The sequence below is a fragment of the Myotis nattereri genome, assembly GCF_964212035.1.
Source record: "Myotis nattereri genome assembly, chromosome: 3".
In the NCBI taxonomy this organism is placed as follows: domain Eukaryota; kingdom Metazoa; phylum Chordata; class Mammalia; order Chiroptera; family Vespertilionidae; genus Myotis; species Myotis nattereri.
Genome location: NC_138077.1, coordinates 54,103,137 through 54,129,218, shown reverse-complemented (window position 1 = coordinate 54,129,218; position 26,082 = coordinate 54,103,137). Strand labels below are relative to the sequence as shown.

The following is a 26,082-nucleotide window of genomic DNA, read 5'->3' as shown; positions in this document are numbered from 1 at the left end:
TTTAAGAACTTGCAAAGGGGACCGGAAAACCCCATATTTGGGAGACAAAGAGGGTAAAAAATATAAATACAAGAAACTTCCTGTGTGACGGGGCCCAGAATTTGAGAGACATTTTCCTCTGGGCCCGCACATAATATTAAATGTAACTCCATCTCTCTAAGTGTTGCTTGGTTCTTCTTCGGTTTTCTGTAACAGGGACCTGGAGCAGTCAAATTCATAGAGATAAGGAGTAGAATGGTGGTTGCCTAGGTGGGAATGCAGAGTTGTTTAATGGGTACAGTTTCATTTTTGCAAGATGAAAAGAGTTCTGGAGACTGGTTGCACAACAGTGTGAATGTACTTAACACTATTGAACTGTAATTTAAAAGTGGTTAAGATGGTAAATTTTGTCCTGTGTATTTTATTACTATTAAAAATTTTTACCACTGTTAATAAATTAAAAATTTCATTACATTTTTTAAAAATATATTTTATTGATTTTTTTACAGAGAGGAAGGGAGAGGGATAGAGAATTAGAAACATCAATGAGAGAGAAACATTGATCAGCTGCCTCCTACACACCCCCTACTGGGGATGTGCTCACAACTAAGGTATATGCCCTTGACCAGATTCGAACCTGGGACCCTTGAGTCCGCAGGCCGATGCTCTATCCACTGAGCCAAACCAGTTAGGGCTTCATTACATTTTTGTTGTTTTACTGCAGGTAAAATAAATATTTATCAAAAATCTTAAACTTGACATGCACCTGGCCCACCTTCCAGGTTCTTTTTTTTTTTTTTTTTAATCCTCACCTGAGGATATTTTTCCCATTGATTTTTAGAGAGAGTGGAAGGGAGAAAGACAGAGAGAAACACAGAAGTGAGAGAGACACATTGATTTGTTGCCTCCTGCATGCCCCCGTCCAGGGCCAGGAGCCTGTAACTGAAGTATTGCCCTTGACTGGAATTAAACCTGGACACTTCAGTCTATAGGCTGACACTCTATCCACTGACACAACCAGCTAGGGCTTAATATATATATATATATATTTGTTGTTGAAGTATTACATATGTCCTCTCCCCCCCCCCCCCCCATTGATCTCTTCTAGCCTGTGCCCTGCCCTCCACCCCAGGCCTTCACCACCCTATTGTCTGTGTCCATGGGTTTTGCATACATATATGCATACGAGTTCATTGGTTGATCTCTTCCCACCCACACACCCCCTCCTGCCTTCCCTTTGAGGTTGACAGTCTGATCCATGCATCTATGTCTTTGGATCTATTTTTGTTCATCAGTTTATGTTGTTCATTAGATTCCACATATGAGTGAGATCATGTGATACTTATCTTTCTCTGGCTCATTTCACTCAGCATAATACTCTCCAGGTCCATTCATGCCATAGCAAATGGTAAGAGTCCTTTCTTTTTTGCAGCTGTGTAGTATTCCATTGTGTAGATGTACCACAGTTTTTTTTTTAATCCACTCATTTGTTGATGGGCACTTAAGCTGTTTCCAAATCTTAGCTATGGTGAATTGTGCTGCTATGAACATAGGGGTGCCTATATTCTTTCTGATTTCTTAGGAAATATTCCTAGAAGTGGGATCACTGGGTCAAATGGGAGTTCCACACTGTGGATTCAAATTACGTTTTCTCTCATTTTTAAAGAAACTAAACTAGGGTTCTCTCTATGTAGAATTCCATTCCTTAGAGATTTTGTTTAATTTTTTGAGGAAATTCCATACTGTTTTCCACAGAGGTCGCACCAGTTCGCATTTCCGCCAGCAGTGCACCAGGGTTCCTCCGGATTCTTAGAGCGCCAGGGGCGGGTGGCTGGTGACTGGCGACAGGGACGCGGGATGTGGCAGGCACGACTCCTGGTTCTGGAGCTCACTCACCCTGCTTGGCTCCGGGCGAGGAGTATCTCGACTTCCATAGTTGATGTTGGCGCCAAAATGTGCCTCACCTGCGCCTTGAACGACAGTGACACGGAGATGCTAGGACCCCGCTGGACAAGGGGGACAGGGTGCTGCCGAGGACAGGAAGCCCCACCTGGCAATGCAGTACCAGGGACTCCTGCACTTCCTCTCGCAGCTGCAGGCAGAACCACCGGTGGGTGTGAACGGCCCCCCAAGATGAAGGCTGTGAGGAAGGCAGGGCAGGCCGCCGAGGGGAGACGGCTGTGCTGGCCTGCAAGTCCGTCTTTCCCCTGGGTGCCCCTGGGTGTGGCACACGATGTGCGACCAGGTTCTCACCAGCCTCTCCCAGAGCCGGTGAGCGCTGCCCTCGGAGGCCAAGGCGGAGTTGCACACCCGGAGCCTAGAGCTGGAGGCGGACGCTGGCAAGAATGCCTGCAATGGCACCAACGCAGAGGGCGCGGCCAGCCGTTGTCACGCGGCATGTGGGCAACCGCCTGATGCCCTCTGGCCCGCCCTGGGTATCGGGGCCGAGCAGCTGCTGGTCACCAGCACCTTCATCGAGATGGGCACTTAAGCTCGTCATCTAGAAGCCGAGGAGCCGGTGGATGACGAGGACACGGGCTCTGCTCCTCCGAGGAGCAGCGGGCACCACGTGAACCACACGGGCACGAACGTCCGCCTGGGCGAGGCCCGCGGAGCGCGCCAGGCGAGAGGAAGAGTCCGCACAGGCCCGTTCTGTGCTCTGTGCCGAGGAGCCTGCGTTCCGGGGGTTGCGCCATCCCAAGGCCTCTCCTCTTACAGGAAACTACCCTGCGAAGCGGACCGCACTGTGGCTTCAAATCACGTTTTCTCTCATTTTTAAAAGAAACTAAACTAGGGCTTTCTCTACGTAGAATTCCATTCCTTAGGAATTTTGTTTCTTATTTTTAAGAGCACCCCAGGGGAGCCGCGAGGTTATGCCGGGAGCCCCTGCTGTCCCCTGCTCATCCCTTCCCTGTTCCCTCCCTGCACCCCAACCCATACCCTCCATGTCCCCTGGGCATTTTAATGTAGCCTGTGGTCCATCATGCTGCGGGGGAGGGGGTGCTGGGGGGTGGGGAGGGGGGCTGTGGTGGGCAGACTGGCTTTCCCCTGAGGCTCCTCCTTCCACAGCTCACCTCCTGAGGCTGCTTTCTGCTGCTTCCCTGCCCTTCCAGAAGGTCGCCTGACGCCTGGCAGCCTGCCTGGCTGAAGCGAGTCCTGTCACATCACCGCAGGCCGTGTGACCTGGTGCAGCCTGACTTCATGGCCGCCCCTCAGGGTTTCCCCTCACTGCCTCTGCCAGCCCCATGCAGGGGGATGGGGGACGTGTGTGTGTCTGGGTGACCATCATGGAGCGGGAGTTGCTGTAACAGCCCCATTCCCATCACTCCCATCTGTGTCCGTGGTGACTGAGGAAACCCCCCTCCCAGCTGGGCCTGAGGCTTGCTCCTCCACAGCGTCCTGACTCACATGGGAACCCCCCACCCACCTGCCTGCTCACCAATAAAGGCTGACCCACAAAAATAACGAAAATCTTAAACCTGCCTGGCCAGAGTGGTGCGTGCAGGAGGCAGCCGATCGATGAGTCTCTCCCATCACTGATGTTTCTAACTCTCTCCTGTCCTCTCTGAAATCAATAAAAATAATTTTAAAAAATCTTAAACTTATAGAAAAGTCTAAGGAGCTAAAGATTGTAATATATCTCATAAATGATATGTAAAAGTTCATAAAGAAATAAAAGTTATCCTTAACTCTACTACCCAGAGATAATAACATGATATACTTCCTCTCTATTTTGAACATATAGGTGTTTATATCTAACTCTCCATCTATAATTTATATCATTCAATATATATATATATATATATATATATATATATATATATATATAACTTTTTCACTTAGCTGTATTATGAGCATTTAAAAAATCTCCTATATCATGATTTTTTAAATAGCTTCCCTGTGTTCAATCATAGAGACCTAATAAAATTTATTCAAGTGGTCTTTGATTTCTGAACATTTAGGTGGTTTAAAGTTTCTCAATATTTTAAACAATACGGTGATACACATCCTATCTATACCCTATGACCCATATTTCTGATCATTTTCTTAGAATAATTTCCCAGAAGTAAAGTTCCTGAGCCAAAAACTGAGTATTTGGAGGCCAGTGGCACACACTGACGGGGCCGCTGCTGGCCCAGTGCTCGGCTCTCTGCCCTTCCGCTGCTCATAAGGACCCAGACTTTCTCTCCTTTGACTTCTGTTAGATCAGCTCCTGCAGGTGCTGGGGAACTAAATGCTCTGGAAATCAAACAAAGTAAAACAGGGGCCCTGTGTTTCTATGGGCTAACTCTGCAGGTTCGAATGACCTCTTACAAGGAGTCCAGAATCGCTGCTGCTGGAAAGGGCTGAGCCATGGCCTCATTTACCCTGTCATTTTACAGAGTAGGAAAGTGAGGCATGCAGGAGGAATAATATTCCTTTTACTTGATGGATGGACTGAGCTAAAACTGAGCTTGGTCCATCACCCCAGGGAGGGTCACCGCAGAGAGGACAGTCTCCAGCTCACTGGACCAAGTGCCAGGGTCCAGGACAGCTGCGGGGTCAGCTGGGGCCATCTTTTGACAGCCTGAGTGACAACTGCCTTGTGGCCACATCCTGGCACTAAGGAGGCACCAGTAAAACTCTACAGGACAGCAGCTCAGACGCCTCTCCTGCAGTAAATTCCTGAAACCACATCTCAGATTGCAGCACAGGCGGCCCTTCCATGAGCAGGCAAGCGGGTAGGTGGTCTGTACTTGGCCAGAGAGAGGCAGAGAAGACCCAGACTTGCTCTGTGCAAGAAATGGAGTGTGTGTGTGTGTGTGTGGGGGGGGGGGTGTCTTACCTTTACTGAGCATCTGCTGAGTGCCAGACCCTGTGCTGGCACTCACCTTATTTCCTGAGTCCTCAGTATCACCTGTGAGGTGAGCACTAGCCCCCTTTTGCAGATGAGGCTCAGAAAAGGTTAAAAAAAAAAACTTGACTAAGGGTCAAACTGATAGCAAATGCAGTCAGATTCCAGCCCAGGTTGACCAATAGCTGCAATGTTCTCACCACACCACTCATTGCTCACAAGGACCTGAACACACTTCAGCATCTATCTATATAAAAGCCTAAGTGACTGTCGCAACCGAAACAACTGAATGGACGACCAAATAGGCTGCGTGGGGCGACCAGGCCAGCAGCGGGGAGCTGGGGGGGGGGGGAGGGGGGAGGGAGCAGTTGGGGGCAACCAGGCCAGCAGGCAGAGGCAGTTAGGGGCAATCAGGTAGGCAGGCAGGTGAGCAGTTAGGAGCCAGCAGTCCAGGATTGTGAGGGGGATGTCCAACTGCTGGTTTAGGCCCAATCCCTGGGCCTAAACCGACAGTCTCACATGCCCCGAGGGGTCCCAGATTGGAGAGGGTGCAGGCTGGGCTAAGGAGACCCTCCCCCCAGCACGAATTTCATGCACTGGGCCTCTAGTACATAATAAAAAGATACACCGTCGTGCACATGACTGGACACTGGCTTTGCACCACAATAAGAGGACAAGAGAGTTCAGTCAAGTGTGTCACGAGGTTGCAGTGTGGTCCCTTCTAGCTCCAAGGCTCCAAGAATGGTGGGGTTCTGGTAGCGTATGGGGACTAACCTGAGGGCCTGTATCCAACTATCCTGAGGATGACCATAAGCAAGAGGCAGCCGCTGTGGGGAGGGAAGGACCTGTGCTAGGGGTCCAGGACCTGGGTGCCACCCCTGGCTGAGCCAGGCCGGCTGTGTGAGCCTGGCTGACCCACATCCCCGTTCTGAACTTAGTTGTTCACATGTACAGTGTGCAACCTCCTCCTCCTCCAGCCACCACCCCTTTCCCTCCTCCCCCTCCGCCAAGTGCCATCTATACTTGCCTCCAAGTCTGTTCTCCTGATTATTTTTCTTAATTACATTCATTATAAATAAAAATAACATATTAAATGTTATAAAGAACTAGAGGCTCGATGCATGAAATTTGTGCAAGGGGCTTGGCCCTTGCAGTCCCGGCTTTATCCGGATGGTCTTCTGGAAGGTCATTTGGCTGTTGGTCTAATTAGCATATTAGCTTTTTATTATATAGGATATTAAACAAACCTGTGCACTTGCCAGTCAGCTTAAGAAATATTGAGGATTGAGCCCACAACCCGGGCATGTGCCCTGAATGGGAATCAAACTGTGACCTCCTGGTTCATAGGTTGACACTCAACCACTAAGTCACACCAGCCTGGCTCATTAAACTTTTTTTAATATATATTTTATTTTATTGATTTATTACAGAGAGGAAGGGATAGGGATAGAGAGTTAGAATTATCGATGAGAGAGAAACATCGATCAGCTGCCTCCTGCACACCCCCTACTGGGGATGTGCCCGCAACCAAGGTACATGCCCTTGACCGGAATCGAACCTGGGACCCTTGAGTCTGCAGGCCAACGCTCTATCCACTGAGCCAAACCGGTTACAGCTCATTAAACTTTTATGTATTTATGTATCCTTAAATTTTATATAAATGTTGTCTCATTATATGTACCTTGCCACTTTTAAAATTTCTTATGGATTGAATTGTTTCCCCCACATAAAAAAGAAAAAAGATTGTCTTGTGAGTCCTGACCCCCAGGACCCCAGTACTACCAGATGTCACCTTTTTTGGACATAGGGTCTCCCCAGAGCTACTCAAATTAAGATGAGGTCATTAGTGTGAGCCCTAACCCACGATGGCTGGTGTCCTTATAAAAGGGGGGAATTTGCACACAGAGGCACGCACACAGGGAGAATGACATGTGAACACTGCTATTATGCTGCCAAGGAATGACCAGAAGCTGAGAGGCCTGGAACCGACCCTTCCCTAGGGCTTTCAGAGGGAGCGGGGCCTTGCCAGTGCTTGGATCTTGGACTTTTAGCCTCCACTGTGGTGAGAACACTGCAGCTATTGGTCAACCTGGCTGGAATCCTGAGAGAATATATTTCTGTGTTTCAGCCACCCAGCCTTTGGAACTTTGTTTTGGCAGCCCCAGGAAAAGGAATACATCGTTCCACACTATAGTCTTAAAATTCACTTGTGGCCCTGACTGGTTTGGCTCGGTGGATAGAGCGTCGGCCTGCGGACTGAAGGGTCCTAGGTTCGATTCCGGTCAAGGGCATGTACCTTGGTTGCGGGCACATCCCCAGTGGGGACTGTGCAGGAGGCAGCTGAATCGATGTTTCTCTCTCATCGATGTTTCTAACTCTCTATCCCTCTCCTTCTCCCTTCCTCTCTGTAAAAAATCAATAAAATATATTTTTTAAAAAAAATTCACTTGTGAATGAATGAAGCTGAGGTTTAACATTTTCTTTGCCATCTTCCATTATAAGATACTAGAGGCCCAGTGCACAAAAATCATGCACTGGTAGGGTCCCTAGCTGCTGCCGCCTGTGGGTCGGGGCCTCCCTCCCTTCCCCCGGCTGACCCGCCCCCTGGTCGAACTCCTGGAAGAACTATCGGTCAAGGGGACAATTTGCATAGTACGCTTTTATTATATAGGATACCACCATTTATCCATTTTACCTTGTAAAGTTATATGGCTTGCTGACACATCTTTCTGACATTGCAAAGGGAGCTGCCTTGAACTTCCTGCAGAGTGTACCCTACGGGGAACTGCCCCTCTGGTACAGGGCAAATGCAAATCTCGCCTGGGTAAGGTGATTCTAATTGCTATCCCCTTTGCCAATCTGGCCGGTGTAAAATGGTATTTCCTAGTGTCTTCAATTTGCATTTTCCTGCTTCCTAAAGTAGTTCAGCATCTTTTTATGTGTTTACTGACAATGCATGTCTTCTCTTTTGCAAAAGAGTTGCATTTTCCTTGTCTTTTTTCTCACTTATTTGTAAGACTTCTTTGTATTGGTTATGTTTTACAAGTGTCATCTCTTCCTATTTTGCATCTTTTTGTTTTCTTTATTTATTTATTTATAGCTTTTTGTTTTATTTATTGATTGCTTCCTTTGAGGAACAGAAGGTTTTCATTATTTTTTCCCCTTTTAAGCAGACTTTATATGTGTGGGCAGTTTCAGATTCACAGAAAAATTACAGAGCAGGAAGTACAGAGAGCTCCCAAACAGCCCCTGCCCCCACACATGCACAGCCACCCCCGCCCCGCAACGTCCCCCACCAGAGGGATACACTCGCTACAATTGATTTACCTACATTGATATATTATCAGCTTTCATTTTCACGTTGTAGGATTTGTTCATTCTTTTCTTAACAGTCAGTGCTTTCAAAAAATTCTTTGGACCTCAAGGTCACAGAGATATGCTCCTACACTCCCTTCTTAATGGTTTATATTCTGCCTGTCACATCATTAATGGACCAGGAATTGATTTTTGAGACGGCTGTGTAGCAAGCATCGGCCATGGGAAGAACCTGCTTTTCTCACAAGGTTATTGTGAAGATCAGAAGAGGAAATGTGTGAGCCAGGCTTCTGACAACTGTAAAACAATTACAAGTACAGCGTCTATGATGCTGATTTGATGTCAGATGAGGAGAGAAGGCTGCGTCAGGCCCTGATTCGCTAATAAATCGGTGGCATGGTAGACTGCCAATAGGCCAGGCAGAAACACAAGCACCACCCCGCTCTGAGGCTGGAGGACAAGTGTGGTCTTTGCAAGAAAGCAAGTTTCCAGTAAAACCACTGTGGTTGGTCTCCCCTCCGCCACACTGCTCACTCCATCTGCCACCTTACATTAGCAAACGAGGTTGCAGGTGTGGCCCTGAGTCATAGAGAGAAGATTAGGCATCAATAGCTAAAGCACACCGGTAACATCCGTGACTAGGGACCGCAGCAACCTTCTTGGATGATGCTCCAGAACCCGAGAAGGAAGCAGGGTGAACTTTAGGGAGCTGGGAGATTCCGATACAAGGAGAGAGGTCTGTGTGATGGAGGGCTAGGGGAGAGGAGGAGGGCTAGGAGCCCAGGGAGGCGGGCAGTGGGTGCTGGAGAGCAGGCCAAGCTGCAGCAAGAAGCTGACAAATCAAACGCAGCCTTTGGCCTGCAGAAGGTGAGACTGGTTGCCTTCCTTGAAGCATGCCTTGACTGAGAGCCTGAGCTCAAGCAATCACCCTCTCCCTGCTGAGTTTCAAGATGATGTCAGTACTGTGAGGAGAGTGAAGGAAAGGGGGATATGAATGGGGCTCAAGAAAACTTTTGGGGGTGACAGATGTGTGCAGTATCTTGAATGTGGTGGCAGTTTCACAGGTACACCCGTGTCAAAACTTAGCAAATTGTGCACCTTCAAGTATGTCCAGGTTAGTCAATTTTGTGTCCATACAGCTGCTAAGAGTCACAAAACAGTGTGGTGGTAATTTTTATTACATGTGCATGTTGATAGACAGAAGAAAGACTGGAAGGACGTTCGCCAACATGCCCATAGTGGTTGGTCTGGGTTGTGGGATTACAGAGGATTTTCATTTTTCTCTGTGTCCACAGTGAAGCCAAAAGGCTGGGCGTGTGGTGGGTGCCCAGCACGGAGGGGCCACAATAGCTGACGCCACCGGCCGGTCCCGCGGCGCCGGCCTGGATTGGATCTCAGCTCTGCCCTTTGTTTGCTGAGTGGCCAAGAGCGAGTTTTTCCAAGTCTAAAGGGGAGATGACTGGAGAAGCCTCTGAAGGTGACAGAAATTCAGTGAGCCTACACCGGTGGTGTCAGCCGTGTTCCCAGGCAGAGTCGAGACTGCCTAAGCCAGTGATGGTGAACCTATGACACGTGTGTCAGAGGTGACACGCGAACTCATATTTTGGTTGGTTTTTCTTTGTTAAATGGCATTTAAATATATAAAATAAATATCAAAAATATAAGTCTTTGTTGTACTATGGTTGCAAATATCAAAAAAATTTCTATATGTGACACGGCACCAGAGTTAAGGTAGGGTTTTTCAAAATGGTGACACGCCGAGCTCAAAAGATTCGCCATCACTGGCCTAAGTAGCACTGCTGTCCCCTCCACGTCTTAGCTTCAAGATAGTAAAAAGAATAGGATTGGCTTAACAAAAGCTTTATCTTTCTTAAAGATAAAAAATAAAAGAAGTTGCCCCTGCTGGTGTAAATCAGTTGGTTTGTGCATTGTCCTCTACACCGAAGGGTGGCGGGTTTGATTCCCAGTCAGGGCAAATACCTTGAGTTTTATCCCCAGTTGGGGCACTTTCAGGAGGCAATCAATAGATGTTTCTCTCTCACATTGATGTCTCTCTCCCTCTCTCTCTCTCTCTCTTTCTCTCTCTCAAATTAATAAAAACATGTCCTCGGGTGAGGATTAAAATTAAAGAAAGTTGAGCCCAGCCGGTGTGTCTCAATGGTTGAGCATCGACCTATGAACCAGGAGGTTACGGTTTAATTCCCGATCAGGGCGCATGCCTGGGTTGCAGGCTCGATCCTCAGTAGGGGGCGTGCAGGAGGCAGCCGATCAATGATTCTCTCTCATCACTGGTGTTCCTATCTCTCTCTCCATCTCCCTTCCTCTCTAAAATCAATAAAAATATATATTTAAAAACCAACAACTTCAACTTGGCCTTCCTTCAGGACTCACTGCCTTAGTCCACTGAACTAAGTCACTAATCGCTTCCTCGCCTGTCTATCGGGGCTCATCACTCCTGCCCCATCTGGCTCACGGAGGAATGCGCTTTGTAACTTGTGGAGTAGGCCTGACACAACACAGGTAAGACCAGATTTTCTTCAGTTGGGAAGGTGGGCTGCAGCCTCTGGGAATGGTAACGCACGTCACTGTGACCACCATCCTATGGTTGACCGTCAAGCCTCACTGAAATCATCTGATGATGAGTTGTTTAAGCTTTCTCAGGCAAGCCCCCTCTCCTTCCCTGAGGGAGCTCCCAGTTCCTCCAGGCCAAGGCCAACTCATTCATCTCTGCCAGCCTCCTCCTTTCCTTTTCACCTAACAAATCCACACCTCACATGGGGCTAGCTCATCAGGTACCTTCATTACTTGTTAGTTTTATTTCGACCAGCATGTGTGTCTCTGGCAACCGCAGGCATGAGCTTACGCTATTAAACTTGTTTTTATTTTTTGTGATTTTAAAAATTTATATATTTTCAAAGATTTCAGAGAGAAAGGGAAAGGGAGAGAGAAATAGAAACATCAATGATGAGAGAGAATCATTGATCGGCTGCCTCCTGCACGCCCCCAGCTGGGGTACGAGCCAGGCATGTGCCCTCACCAAACTCGAACCATGACTGCCTGGTTCATGGGCCGACGCTCAACCACTGAGCCACACTCATGGGGCTAACCTTGTTTTTGTTGTTGGTCATCCTCACTTGAAAATAGTTTTTCCATTGATTTTTAGAGTGAGTGGAAGGGAAGGAGGCAGGAGGAAATGGGGGGGAAGAGAGAGAGAGGAGGAAACTAACATGGATTGGCTACCTTCTGCACCCCAACCAGGGCCTAGGATCAAACCTGCAACCCAGGTACATGCCCTTGACCAGAAATAGAACCTGTGACCCTTTGGTGCACTGGCCGGTGTTCTAGCCTGACCAACACAGACCAGGGCAGAGCTATTAAACTTCACAACATAACAAAGGCAGAGGGACAGGTTAACAACAGTTCATCCCAAAGGTGAGAGTACACCCTAGGGGTTTTTTAAGAGGCACCAGGACAAAAGATCTGAGATGGCCACTTAAGTTGGAAAGTCCTCTGACCCCAAGGTGTGTGGGGGCAAGGGGGTGGGGAGAGGGGGGGAGGGGAGGGAAGGGTGATGGGACTGTGGCTAGAGCAGTGTCTGTGTGTTTGGTGGGTGGGTGTGGATGCATTTGTGGAATGTATAGCTTTCCTTTGACTCAAATCCTTCTCACCTAGTCTCAGATTGGGTGTTAGAAGCCTGTTAAAGGGCAATTCTAGGCCAGTCCAATGATTAAAAGAATGCCCCCTCCCCCACTTCCTCACCCCCTCCACCACCCACTCCCCACCCCCCATGTTGAGTTATTTAGTTCCTCTCGCAGGTTCTGGACCCCTGGCCAGCCTGGCAGGCTGCTGCCTGTCTTTTGTCTCAGCCTGGTTCTCCTCTCATCACCCCTCTCTAATCCCCAATCAGTCTTGCTATCTGCTCTGCCACAGACTTGAGGTCAGCCCGTCTGAGTCAACTGTTTCTGGTCCAAAGACAAGCCCCTGCCTGAAACGGCTCACCAAGGGAGAGGTGCGCTCTGAGCTGTCAGGGGTCTTGGGAGGAGCCCTCTCTCTGGTCCCTTGATTGGCTCCTTCACCCCCCCCCCCCCCGCCCCCAAGTGACCCTGAGCAACTGGCCTCTTTTCTCTGAGCCTGCTCCCACCTCCATAAAAGACAGCAACACCGACTCTCAGGGCTGTTGTGAGCATTAAATGGAAAAACATCATTTCCCAAACTTCAGTCATTCTCTTTCCCATCACAGTTTTAACCAGGCCTGCATATCACCTGCTCTATTTTTTATTTGTTTTTTGTCACTAAATCAACTTTTAATCATCTCACTTTATACAAAATATATGTCGCTGAAGAACACGGAGCTCACACAATAAATAGATTCATATTGCAGCCCCTCTTGTTCCTTTGAATTGATCCATTTGGCTCCAGATCCTTCAATTCTTGGTCAGGTCCGGCCTCTTTGGAGCTGGCTAGATTCCTTTCTAATGCTCATTACAGCGAATGCTTACTTATTAAAATGCAAAGTCCGGCAGCCTGGTGCAGCATGCTTCGGGAGACCCTGCAGGAACGAATGGGCAGCTGGGCAGTGGCTGCGAGCCCTGGGGAAACCTCTGGCTGGGGTAGTCACTAGCCACTTGGACAGCCAGGATGAGGCCCTCCAGGTGGCCCGCCCCAGGCCCATGCCCAGAGAGGAGACTGGGACTCAGGGGACAGGGAGCGCTAGGCCTGACTGTGAAGTGAGAGTCAGCTCATCCTGGGTGTCACCTTCAGGCTGTGGTCCTAGCTCCACCTCCCACCAGCTGGTACTTGAGAACCGAGTGCGGGGAAGGCTGGGACCCGGGGAAGGAGTGAGGGCAGGAGGTTGCTCTTCAGCGTAGCTCAGGCCTCTGGCGCGGTGTGGCCAGGCGGGGCCTGACTCCGAGTGGCCTGTCCTCACCAGGATTTAAGTGTTTGGGGACTGGAGCTTTATCTCTTCAAAAACAAGTCCATTAAGTTGTGCAGTGGGGCCTGCATATAACAATCCTTAATTGAGCTCCGCACCTTCAGCATAGAAGGCCCTTCACGCTCTCCACTTGCTACCTCACAGCCGCCCTATGAGGTACAGCCAGCCCTCAGTATCTGCAGGTGACAGGAGAGGGGTTGGTTCTAAGACCCTTGCCAATGCCAAAATCCTCAGATGCTCAAGTCCCTCATGCCAAATAGTGCAGTATTTGCATCTAATCTTCCCTCCCATAAACTTTAAATCATCTTTGCATTACTTGTAGTACCTAATACAATATAAATGGTATGTAAATAGTTGCCAACTACATTGTTTAGGGAATAATGACAAGAAAAAAAGTCTGTACGTGCTCAGTACGGACACAACTACCTGAGGCCTAACTACAGAGTACATGTCAGCAACACCGGAACGTCTCTATTTCTGTCTGAGGTTGGTTGAGTTCGCAGATGTGGGACCCACAGATACAAAGGCCAGCTGTATAGTCAGGGCACCTCCAGGACTGCTACCCCAGTTCACAGATGAAGAAATGGGGGTTCAGAGAGATGAACCTCCAGGATAGTATGCGGTGGGAGGCAGTGAGGATATTTACTGAACAGCTACTTTGTGCTGGCCCCTCCCCACACCTCACCTCGTCTGGTCCTTGCAACAGTCCTGTGAGGTATGGACTATTAGCTAAGTCAGCAAGGTCAGGAATCCTACCCAAGAATTACAGGCAGCCCCCACTTCCACCCAAGTTATATTCCAAGATGTTGTCTAAGGCATTTTCCCACTGAAAATTACCTAAATATTATGGTATTTAGGTATTCAGCCTCGTCCAAGGAGGGCCAATTAACTCACAATATTCCAGGACATTAGCAAAATATTATAATCCAGGAGTCAAAACAGAAAAGCAATAGCATTTGACAAGAAATTACTTTTTGCCTTGAATGCATGCCTGAGCCTCTGAGGCCAGGTAGAAGAATGAACATAATTTCCCCTGGCCTCCTATTTTAAAATTTAAAGGAAGAAAAATGGAATCGGGGGTCGGGGGGACAGTGGAGAGCAGGCTGGGAAAAAGACAGTCATAGACAGGGAGGCTGGGAAAGGAAGGAGCAGGAATCAGCTCAGGGTGAGGGGCCAGCAGGGTGGCAGGGACCCTACACTTTCTCCTGTTCGAGAGCTGCTGTCCCCCAAGAGAGCACAGCCTCCACAGAGAGATGACAGAGGCCCTGGGAAGTCAGGGTGCAGGTGACCAGAGGCCCGAGAACAAGAAGGGGAGAGTTCTGCCAGGAGGACCTTCTAGGGAAGAGAAATGTGTTTCCCACAGGTAGAGTCAGAGTGAGATTAACCCCCACCACCACATGCACAACTCTGGCAGTTGGGGCAAGAGGGGCCTACCTCCGCAGGAAACCCTCCCAAATCCTCGAGGAGCAGCTTAGGGCTCTAGCTGCTTTCAACTCCTGGCAAGACATCCGGTTCCAATCCTGGAGCCCCACTTCCCAGCTGTGCGCCTGGCCACGGTTATCCCTCTCTGAGCCTCCCCTCTTCCCCCAGGAGGTGAAAATCAACCTTCCCATCCTGGGCTGCGGTGGAGGACGAATGAACTAGCACCTACAGAACAACTCACACACCGTGTCTGGTACCAGGGGGGACAGGTGACCAACACGTTACTTTCCCGCCTGGTGAGCTCCCTCACTTCCCAGCTGAGGCCGAGGCAGCAGCTCTGGCCATAGCCCCCTCAGCTCGTGGTCACCAGGCTGCAGCATTGCCTGGTGCTAAGTGGGTGTACAGAGAGGAGAGGCATGATTCTAATTTGAGATCAGAGCTGCCCGACAGCTGGCCAGGCTGTGGGTGGCCTCTCCCTCCCATCGTGGAGCCCTCCAGGAGAGGGGTGTGCCGGGGGGGATGGGGGGGGCACAGCTCCCAGAGCTAAGCAGAGCAGCCCCAGCCAGGCCATTGAAACAGCCTTAACCCTTGGCCTGAATAGTCTCAGGTCAAATCAGAGCTGGGGCGAGCTACAGATCTTCTGGGTCCACACACTCATTTCACAGATGAGGGAAAGGCGCAGGGATGAGAAGGGCTTGGCAGTCACACAGCCAGGTACAGGAGAGCGGGGCCTGAAATCAAATGTTCTAACCCCAGAAGCCCCATAATTAGGAAAGACTTACTCATGACCATGAGCATTTGACAATTTGATTCCAATCTTTTATTTATTTACTAGAGGCCCGATGCACAAAATTCGTGCAAGAGTAGGCCTTCCTTCCCCCGCGGCTGCCAGCACCGGCTTCCCTCTGGCACCCAGGACCTGGGCTTCCCTTGCAGAGGGAGGCCCCACCCACCTGCCACAGCCCACCGGTCGGTGGCCTGGGCCTCCCTCTGCAGGGCAATCATGGGGGGATGGCCAGGCCCCCGACCAATTGCATCGCACCCGCCTTGGCTGGCCTGGTGCGAGTGGGTGTCATAGCATGGTGCTGGATGGTCATCCAGATGGTCATTCGCTGTTTGTCCATTCGGTTGATTTGCTTATTACGCTTTTATTATATAGGATTTTTATTTTAAAAATCTTTTTTTATTGATTTCAGAGTGGAAGGAGGGGGAGAGATAGAGATAGATAAAAACATCAATGATGAGAGAGAATCATTGATCAGCTGCCTCTTGCACGTCCCACATGGGGGATGGACCCCACAACCCAGGCATGTGCCCTGACCTGGAATCAAACCATGACCTCCTGGTTCACAGGTCGACGCTCAACCATTGAGCCACACTGACTGGGCTGTTTCCAGTCTTTTAAAAATACATATGTGTAATTTTAAACTAATAATTATTATATTCTTCTTTATTTTTATTTTTGCTTGTTTTGTCAATCCTCACCTGATGATATTTTTCCACTGATTTTTTAGAAAGAGTGGGAGGGAGGGGGAGAGACAGAGAGACACATTGATGTGAGAGAGACATATTGATTGGTTGCCTCCCGCAGGAGCCTGCAACCAAGGTTATGTTCCCTTAATCCAGTGGTTCTCAACCTTCTGGCCCTTTAAATACAGTTCCTCATGTTGTGACCCAACCATAAAATTATTTTCGTTGCTACTTCATAACTGTAATGTTGCTACTGTTATGAATCGTCATGTAAATATCTGATATGCGGATGGTCTTAGGCGACCCTTGTGAAAGGGTCGTTTGACCCCCAAAGGGGGCGCTACCCACAGGTTAAGAACAGCTGCCTTAATCTGAATCGAACCCAGGACCCTTCAGTCTACGGGTCAATGTTCTATCCACTGAGCAAAACCGGCTAGGGCAGAACATATTCTTTTTTAAAAAATTAATTTCAATACCTCCTGGATACATTATGGTTATTTAGTCTTTGTTGAGTGAGTGAGTGGATGAGTGAATGAATGAATGCTTATGCCCACTCTCCCACTTCAGGCCTCAGACTTTGTCAGCTCCTCCCTGGACGAGAACAATAAGCCCTTGATTGGCTCCCCCCCCCCAGATGCCCCCTCACCCAGTGCCCTCCCTTCCCACCCCACCCCCCACAGTTCTACCATGGCCCCCACAGCTGGGACCCAGGGGGCAAGGAGGGCAAGCAAGGCTGCTCAGGAGCCCTCTAATCCTGCTCCTTTCCTGGTCACGGTTAGCTCTGGGACAGCCTTTGAACTGGGCTTGGGACAGTGTGATAAGCCCAGACACCCTCTCCCCTGGATCCAGGCCCTGACACCCTGCTCAACTGTTCCTCACACTAACAAGTGCTCCACTTGTGGCTGGTTCTGCCTCTGCTTTTTCTCTTCTTTCTCCCCCCTGTTCGCGCCCCACCCCCCCCCACCCCCTGCAAGTGCTGTGACTTGGAAAGGCTGCGAGCCTCTGGTGGAACTCCAAGTTAATAATTTAATCACGGGCAATTCAGGCCAACTTGATGGTGGGAATTCTTTCAGCGTATATGAATATCAAATTATCACACTGTGCCCTGGCCAGTTTGGCTCAATGGATAGAGCATCGGTCCCCAGACTGAAAGGTTCCAGGTTCGATTCCGGTCAAGGGCACATACCCAGGTTGTGGGCTCGATCCCCAGTACAGAGTGTGAAGGAGGCAGCCAATCAATGATTCCCTCTCATCATTGATGTTTCTATCTCTCTCTCCCTCTCCCTTCATCTACGAAATCAATAAAATATATATACATTAAAAAAATATTATCAACATTTAAAAAAAATTATCACATTGCACACTTTATCTTTTAAAAGAATTTTTTAAAACTGATTTCAGAGAGGAAGGGAGAGGGAGAGATAGAAACGTCAATGATGACAGAGAATCATTCATCAGCTGCCTCCTGCACACCCCACACTGGGGACTGAGCCTGCAACCCGTCATGTCCCCTGACTGGGAATCGGACCATGACCTCCTGATTCATGGGTCAACACTCAACCACTGAGCCACACCGCCCAGGCTTACACTTTAAGTATATACAAATTTTATTTGCCAATTATATCTCAGGAAAATGGAAATGGAAAGAAGAAAATCCAGGCCAGAGCATGGGGCACTGGCAGGGCCCGAGGGCCTGAGGATGGAGGCTTGGCCGGCCCCGCACTGCTGGGGGCCAGGGGGTGAGTGAGCTCTCCAAGAGGGGGCCCGCCCGGAGCAGGGGGCCTGGAAGACTTCCTGGTAGGAGGTGAGAGGGAGAAGCACAGACGGAGCACTGGGAGGTCAACAGGTGAGCAAGGAGAGCGTCTGATTCCTGAGGTCAAGGGCAAAGAGAGTTTTCAAGAAAGAGGGTGTGGTTGCCAGTGTCAACGCCGCAGCGAAGGATGGAGGGAAAGGGGCCTCACTCACTCCCTGATTGGAAGTGCACAGACCCTCTCCTGGGACTGGGCCCGGCTGTGACAGACCCTCAGGCTGGCTCGGTGCTGAGGAAACCCCGGGTGAGGCTGGCTGGGTGTGGGCCCTCCACAGACCCAGGGACGAGAGCCGGAGGAGACCCACTGGGCAGAAACAGGGTGGGACGGAAACCAAACAAATTGCTCCTTTAAAGCCACCTGGAATTCATGTTTCAGGAATGTCTGGGTTTGGGCTTCTTTCCTGCAGCAGGATATTTAAAGAAAGCAAACCTTTTAAAGCTGCGACTCCAAAGCAAAGAGCCTTCTGTGTGCCTACTTCTGGTCTCTGCTTCAAGAACAAGCCTCCTTTACTTTTTGGTCTGGACTGTGTCCAAGGCAGATAGAAACTCTTGGCCGAGATGGGTGTAGGCCAGGTCCCCACTGAAGGTTCAGAGTGAGCCGGGCACAGCCAGACCTGGAGGCCTTTCAGAGGCTTCCACGCCAGGGCTCCCTGAGGCCAGGCGCCTGGGGGGGGCTAACAGATGGCAGTGCCAGCTGGGAGCAGAGGGGGCCATATTCCTGCCCTGAACCCAGATCCAGCCACCTCCTTCCGGGGACAGGTACTTGGTAGGGGAGAAAGGGCGCTGAGAAGTCACCCAAGGAAGGTGACCCAGGCATAGTCTGTCTGGGGTTTAAAATGAGATGGTCCATCCTCGGCCACTTCCAAATGACTCACATCCAGAGTCTGCAAAGGAGGCCCAAAGAAGGGAGATGGAGACGAAACGGAAAGGGAGTTACTCCTGCCGGCTCCCAAGCCCGAGTCTGGCCCTCCACTCTCCCTTGACAGCCGCCCCACACCCACCCGGGCCGGCCTGCACAAGGAAGCCGCAGTCCAGAGAGAGTCTTCCCGCAGAGGCCATGTGATCTGCCGCTGGGAGCCGGCAGGCATGGGCTTTCGTTTCCCTCTGCAGATGTGGTGACAGCGGCTCTGAGGGGCTAGGGCAGCGGTTCTCAACCTGTGGGTTGCAACCCCTTTGGGGCCGAACGACCCTTTCACAGGAGTCACCTAAGACCATCGGAAAACACATATATAATTACATATTGTCTTTGTGATTAATCACTATGCTTTAATTATGTTCAATTTGTAACAATGAAAATATATCCTGCATATCAGATATTTACATTACAATTCATAAATTACAGTAGCAAAATTACTGTTACGAAGTAGCAACGAAAATAATTTTATGGTTGGGGGTCACCACCACATGAGGAACTGAAAAGGGTCGCGGCATTAGGGAGGTCGAGAACCACTGGGCTGGGGCTTTTCCAGGGCCGCTGCCAGGAACCACAGAGCCTGCTCTCCAACCCAGGCCTCCCGACGCCCAGTCTGTGCTCTCTCCACAGCGTTCCACTGCCCCGGCCAGGAAAGGGCGGGCGGGAGCACGCCTCCCCCTCTGCCAGGGCCTGGGAACAGGTATCTAGGAACTGTGGGCAGGGGGCTCTCCCAGCCCAGATGGCCAAGGGTCCTGCCCAGCGGTCAGTACTCTTGCTTGGTGACCTAATGTCCCCACCCTCGAGGCCAGGGGAGAAGTCCTGCACACGCCCCGTCTGCCCGAGGGCTTGTCCTCAGACCAGGCACTGTCCTCCGCTGGTCACTGAGCCATGGGCCCCTGGCAGTCAGAGCAGGAGCAGCCCCGAGGATCCTTCAGGAAACTCTGCTTGCAGGTGGGGAGACGTGGCCAGGGTCACGTCCACAGAAGGAACAGAGGCGCCCGGCCAGCGTGGCTCAGTGGTTGAGCGTCGACCTATGAACCAGGAGGTCACGGTTTGATTCCCAGTCAGGGCTCATGCCCAGGTTACAGGCTCGATCCCCAGTGTAGGGCATGCAGGGGGCAGCTGTTTGATGATTCTCTCTCATCGTTGATGCTTCTATCTCTCTCTTCCTCTCTGAAATAAAAAATATGTATATTTTTTAAAAAAATGGAACAGCATCATCTTCCTCCCAAGTTGCTTTGAGGATTACACGGATAATACAAGCAAAGCACAGCCCACAGTTCGCATTCAAACCGATGCTGTTATTGTCCTCGCTGTTGTGATGTTAGCCACCAGAGCCAAGTTACTCGGCCTCCAAGGGAGGGAGGAGTCAGTCCAGGCCTCTGACCCACCTGGCTTCTCACCTGGGGTGACGGGAGGCTGAGCAGCAGGAGATCTGGGCCCCGCCCCGCCTGGCCTCTCCCGAGACATGCGATCTGGGGAAAGCCCTGTGGAACCTCTCCCCCAGTTTTCTCCTCACTGAGAAATGAGCTAGAGAGTCAGTAGACGCTTTCCAGTTTGGGAATCCCCGATTTCAGCAGCAAGACAGGCCGGCCAGAAGGCGGCCTGGTGAGCGCGTGCCTGGCTCAGAGGAGGAAGCCCAGGTCAGAGACAAAGGCGCCCTGTGCAGGCCTGGCCCGGAGTTCTGTGGGTTTCCATACCCAGGCACAGGGGCTTCCAGGAATCACAGTTAAAAGTTAATACTTGAAAGTCAGACAGTTAATGTTGTGTTCCTGGAAGCTGTAGTCCAGGAAAGATGGGTGGGGGGAGAGGCAGAGAGAGTAGGAAGATCATGAAAGGCAGTGACAAGAGGAGGAGGAGGGACAGGGAGAGAAAGGAGAGAATGCGAGGGTGAGAAGAGGTGAGGCCGACAGGCCGGAGGGACAATGGGGACATGCACAAAGACGGCGGGGAGAGGGCAGATGGGCAGGAGCTGTGGGCAGCGGCCCTCAGTGTGGCCCAGACACAGGGCTCAGAACACCATAGCTTGTGATTTCCTTCAGCCTGGGGCACCCTCCCCGCGCCGCCCCCCCCGCCCCCCCCTCGCCCCCTGCCACATACACACACACAAAACAGGAACAACAGGTGCTTTCTTTTTTCTTTTTTTAATCCTCACCCGAGGATATTTTTTCATTGATTTTTAGAGAGAGTGGAAGGGAGAGGGAGAGACAGAGAGAAACACTCATGTGAGATACATGTCGATGGGTTGCCTCCTGCAGCCCCCGACCAGGGCCAGGAGCCTACAACTGAGGTACGTGCCCTTGACAGGAATCGAACTCGGGACCCTTCAGTCTGCAGGCCGACACTCTATCCACTGAGCCAAACCGGCCAGGGCAACCAGGTGCTGTCTTAACAAGAACTCCCTGTGGGAGGGCAGCACCCGCGCGTGGTCATCTTGCTGCTCCCTGAAGACTCAGCCCAGGCTCCATTCCCCTTTGGCCCGGAGACAGCAGTGCTGCTTGATTTTCTGTAAAATGCCACCACAACCTCCCCTAGGAAGCAGCATCCTTCAGCTTTGCTGCCGGCCACTAGGAAACCCACACCAGACTGGGCAGGAGCAGGCTGCTGTTGCCATGTGCCCAGCTTCCTGAGGCCCCAGGATCATACTGTGCTGTCGATTATGCGCCTGCCATGGGCCAGTGCGCGTGCCAATCTCTTCGCATGCCCTGCAGAACGAATCTCCGCAATGGGGCTGAGATAGGTATTCACCTCCGGCCGGGGAACCAGGCCGTCTGGCTTCAGAGCCCATGCCTTAACCAGAGCTCTGAGTGGACGGGAGGAGAGCTGCTGTGAAGCCAGTGCCATGGGAAAGGCCGGCATGGCCTGGGCTCGGCCGCGCAGCTGCAGGTGACCTTGGGGAAGTGGTGTTTGCTCAGCGCTAGCTTTCTCATCTCTAACACGAGAATAACAGCTTCAGAGGGTTGTTATGAGGGTTAAAGGCGATCTTATGAACCACCTGGCACGGAAGGTGCTCAATAAAAGTTCTGTTACCCAGGCCCTGGCAAACCTCCAGCCCAGGGCCACGTCCTTCCAGCTTCGCTTTGCATGCAGGAACTAAAGGACAGGGTGCCGATGGAGCATCACCCTGGGTGCCAGGCACTGTGCCCGGGTGCCCAGGAGGGGCAGCCAGGCAGGGGCCTGTGCCCTGCGAGGTATTAGGATTCTGGCCCCCATGTCAGGACACTGCTGCAACCTCCTCTGCACCATCAGCCCCTGCCCTGCCCCACCCTCAGCCACCTGCAGGGCCCCTTGGGTGAGGCGGGCAGGGCAGAGCAGGGCAGGGCTGAGCGGGAGGCGGCAGGGCGTCATTATCGCTCCCAGCACAGGGCTGGAGACAGAGTTAAGCCCGGACTTCTTATCAGCTTCCCAAGCCTTGTGCTGCAATGCAGGGCCTGGCTCTGAGGCATGGGGGCTGGAAGGCAGGGCCCTGTGGTCACCGCCGTCGGCCTTCCTCCTCTGCAATGGTCCCCTGGGCAGGAGCGGGAGGGAGCCTGGGAAAAACGGAGCGTGCCCCCCTGCCTCGGAGACCCTGTCACCCTAAGCAGTCCCTCCCCTGTCTAGTTCCCATCTGTCGTTGGGAGTGGAGGGGCAACTGGGTGAGATGACCCCCCGTGACCACCGGGGAGGGAGCCATGGTCATCGTGTGTATAGACAACGAACCTGGGCCAAGTGGAAGGGACAGACGTGCTCCTGCAGCACTGGTTTGAAGCAGAGCTGAGTGATAACTGACTCCCAGCTCAGTGTTCTTCCCACCCACACGCCCTGACCTCTAGCAGGTCCGTGGAGGAAGGCTCTAGAGGTGATGAGGGGGAGGGTAGGGGTCACCCCTTGGCTGCAGCCCAAGGGAAGGCAGGGATGGCATGGCTCCATGAGGTGTGGAGAGTAGATTCCAACAATGGACCCTGATAACACCCCTCCTTTAGGCTCAGTGGGACTTCAAGAGGTGTGTCTGAGAATCAAGGGCAAGTTCAACAGAAATGGGGAGGGAGGAGAAAAGGAAGGTGGGTGCAGCTCAATTGATGCCCCCAGCCTGGCAGGAAAGACTATCTGAGGGGCCCCAATGCATAACAGAGAGGGGGCGAGGTGGGGGGGTGGTCAAAAAAAGAGGCGGGCTAGGTCCCACTTACCCCTAGAGGAGCAGAAATCCTAGAAATCTGAGGCTGGTAGAGACTAGAGACACCTAGGATCCTCATCCCACAGCAGGGGGGTCAAGGCCTCCTTGGAGAATCTGAGGAAAGTTACATCTGTGCTCAGGCTGTCAAGGAGGTGACTCACCCTGGCTTAGGACTTGGAAGGCCTGGCCTGAGATGGGAGAACCCCCTATGTAGCTGGAGGCAAGGACCTGGTATTGAAGAGAAAACCACAGGCTCAAAACGGCATCACTCGTGCTAAAGCTCATGATGCCAAACGTAGGTTTAATACCTGATCTAACTGCAGTTTCAACCTCTCCCAGAAAAGTAATCTCACCCAGGCTGGAATTTTCTTGTCAAGCACCAATAACATAATCTGTCATGTAGGCCCTCTCCATGCCCCATAGAAAAAAAAGGCAATCTGAATGGCAAAACCCTCCCGTTCTCTTCCCCCAAAATGACATTCAGGCCCAAAAATAACCTTTCTTTTCTTTTGCTCATAGCTCCCTTGCCCCACTCTTCTTCCTATAAAAACCTTCCTTTTTATACAACCCCTCAGAGCAGCCTTCATGAGTCATTTAATAAAGCCAATTAGGCCCTGGCCAGTGTGGCTCAGTTGGCTGGGCGTCGTCCTGGGCACAGAATGGTTGCTGGTTCCATTCCTGGTCAGGGCACATGCCTGGGTTTCGGGCTCTACCCCTGGCAGGGGGCTTACAGGAGGCAGCTGATCAATGTCCTCATATTTGATCGCTCTCTCTCTTTTTCTCTCTCTCTCTCCCTCCCTCCCTCTCCTTTCCTCCTCTGTCTCTAAAAATCAATTTTAAAAATCTTTAAAGTAAAAATTAAAAATAGCCCTGACTGGTTTGGCTCAGTGGATGGAGCGTCGGCCTGCGGACTCAAGGGTCCCAGGTTCGATTCCGGTCAAGGGCATGTACGTTGGTTGTGGGCACATTCCCAGTGGGGAGTGTGCGGGAGGCAGCTGATCGATGTTTCTCTCTCATCGATGTTTCTAACTCTCTATCCCTCTCCCTTCCTCTCTGTAAAAAAATCAATAAAATATATTTTAAAAAATAAAAATAAAAATAAAAAACCAATTAGATCTTCAAGCTTACTCAGTTGAATTCTGTTTTTTAACACCGGTAAGTGAAGTCCTGATGACCAGCACCCAGCTCTGAACCAGTCAGGGCAGTGAGGGGGTGGGCAGGGCAGGACTAGGCCCACCCAGGCCCTGGGACTTGGCCTTCTCAGCCCCCTGCACAGCCGGACTGCAGGTAGATGCCACTCCCGAACCAGCCAGTTCCATGAATACCTCCCCACCCAGGCCTTGGCCCAGGTTCCTGGATCTTGTCCACTCTGGACCAGGCCCAGGCCACCCCAAGGACTCGCACTTGGGAGTGGGCCTGAGAGCTCTGCGGGTGCCCCATTTCACCAGCCCGGGCTGAGCTGTGCCCCCTGCACACAGAGAAGAGACTCACACAGATCCGTGTTTCATATGCACACCTAGGCTCAGGGGCCGAAAAGGCCTCATACCTTCCTTCCCTCGTCATGTGACCATGGGCAGCGGGCTTCCCAGGCCACCTGAGGCTGCTTCAGCTTTGCTCGTAAATGCGGGCTCTCGGAATTTTAACTGTGGCCACTTACGCTCACACTGGGCTGCCCTTTTGCTTGCTGGGGAGCAGTACTCTTCACCCCTCCCCAGACGCCAGGGCAATGCTGAGTTAAGCAGAGATGAGAGCTGAGAAAAAGCATGAACCCCAAGGGGGCTTGGGGTTTGGGGAGACACTGGGAGCAGGGCAAAGGGGATGAGAAATAGCTGGAGTCCTGGGGTTGCACAAGGCTGGCCAGGAGCCTCAGAGCCAGAGCCAGAGTGGCTGGTGAGGCTGGGGCTGGACAGGGACAGGCCCTGGTGGCCGCAGCCGGTGGAGTTGGCAGAGGGAAAGGCCGCTTCTCAGGAGCTCAGCATATGAGAACTGGAGCCCCGTGTCCTGCACTGTAGGTCGCCTGGAGAAGGAGCTCCTGCCGCCAGCACACAGCACGTGCAGGCTCACACAGGCACAGCCACCCCCACAGGCCCCTGTGGTGCTCATCTGACCGCCTCACCTTCACCCCCCCACCCCCATTTCACCTGGCTACGAGGGAAGCAAGGTGGTGGCTCCCCATCCTCACCTCCGAAGGCAGCAGTTCTGAGACTTCCAGATGGCACGGTCACATGGGCACTTGGTAAAAATTCCGATTCAAATTCTCGCCCTTCCCCACCCCCACCCCCTCCCATTCCATCATTCTGGGTCGGGGGCCGGGGCCCAGGTAATTCTGAGAAGGTGGTCTTTGGAGAAACCCTGGGTGTTGTTAGCTGTGTGGAGGAGAACTGCTGCATTCATTGTGCGCCTACTGTGTGCCACCTGTCTTGCAGGAACCACCTCACTCGCTCCAGCCCCTGACCACCTTTCAGGAAGGTGCCATTATTTCCAAGAGGAGCCGCGGTCTCCTGTGGACTCCCGCACACACCACCCCCTCAAGGGGCCTGCGGGCTCCCAGGGCCTGGGGCCTGCGCAGGAACAGGACCTGACTACCCAGAAGGGAGGGACCAAGGTGAGACCCGCCAGCAGGAAGAAGCAGGGCCGGACTATGGTGGAGACCCCCACTCTCCACCTCCAGGGATGAGGATCGCGAGGGCCCACTCCCAGACGGAGGGCCAGCCCCACCCACCCAGGTGGCTCCAAGGCCTCGGGCTGGAGCAGGCCAGGCTTGGCGAATTCCCAGGCAGCGGGCGCCCCCTGCAGCCAGGCGGCGGTGCGGCAGGCGGGGCCGGATCTCCCCCGAGGCCGACCTCCCTGACAGTGCGGGGCTTTTCCCTTGGAGGCCGGCGGCCAGGACAGCTACTGTGGGTTTTACGGTTGGCCCCGTTTTAAGAACGAGAGAGATCTGAGTGTCTTGCCCAAGGTCACGGAGCCAACTAGTGTTGGGCCGTCCTCCCTCCCAGGGTCTTTGTCCCAGCCCCTCACACCAGGACAGACACACGCAGCGGGGCAGTTGTACAGCAGGAAAAGGGTGTTTAATGGACTTTGGTGGGGGAAGGAGGATGGTCTTGGAATTCCCACCGAGGGCGGGCTCAGGAGGTGAGGTTCGGGGGCAGGGACTCCGGGCATCGCTGGGTGTGAAGGGGCAAGCCTCATCTGGGGGCCTCCTGAGGCAGGGGCAGCACTGGGCCTGCGTGGAGCTGAAGGAAGTGGGGGTGTG

The 26,082-nt window shown here is 51.9% G+C and overlaps 1 protein-coding gene across 1 annotated transcript in view; it reads right to left on the bottom strand.

The window, feature by feature from the left end:
* Positions 1-2,479: 2,479 nt before the first annotated feature.
* The window catches only part of ZDHHC19 (zDHHC palmitoyltransferase 19), a gene marked incomplete at both ends in the record, with an annotated part of 38,685 nt that continues 15,082 nt past the window's right edge, over positions 2,480-26,082 (bottom strand). Inside the window, one exon of the mRNA XM_081085976.1 lies at positions 2,480-2,638. Within this exon, the coding sequence (XP_080942102.1) occupies positions 2,480-2,638 (159 nt within the window). The remainder of the gene's footprint in view (positions 2,639-26,082) is intronic.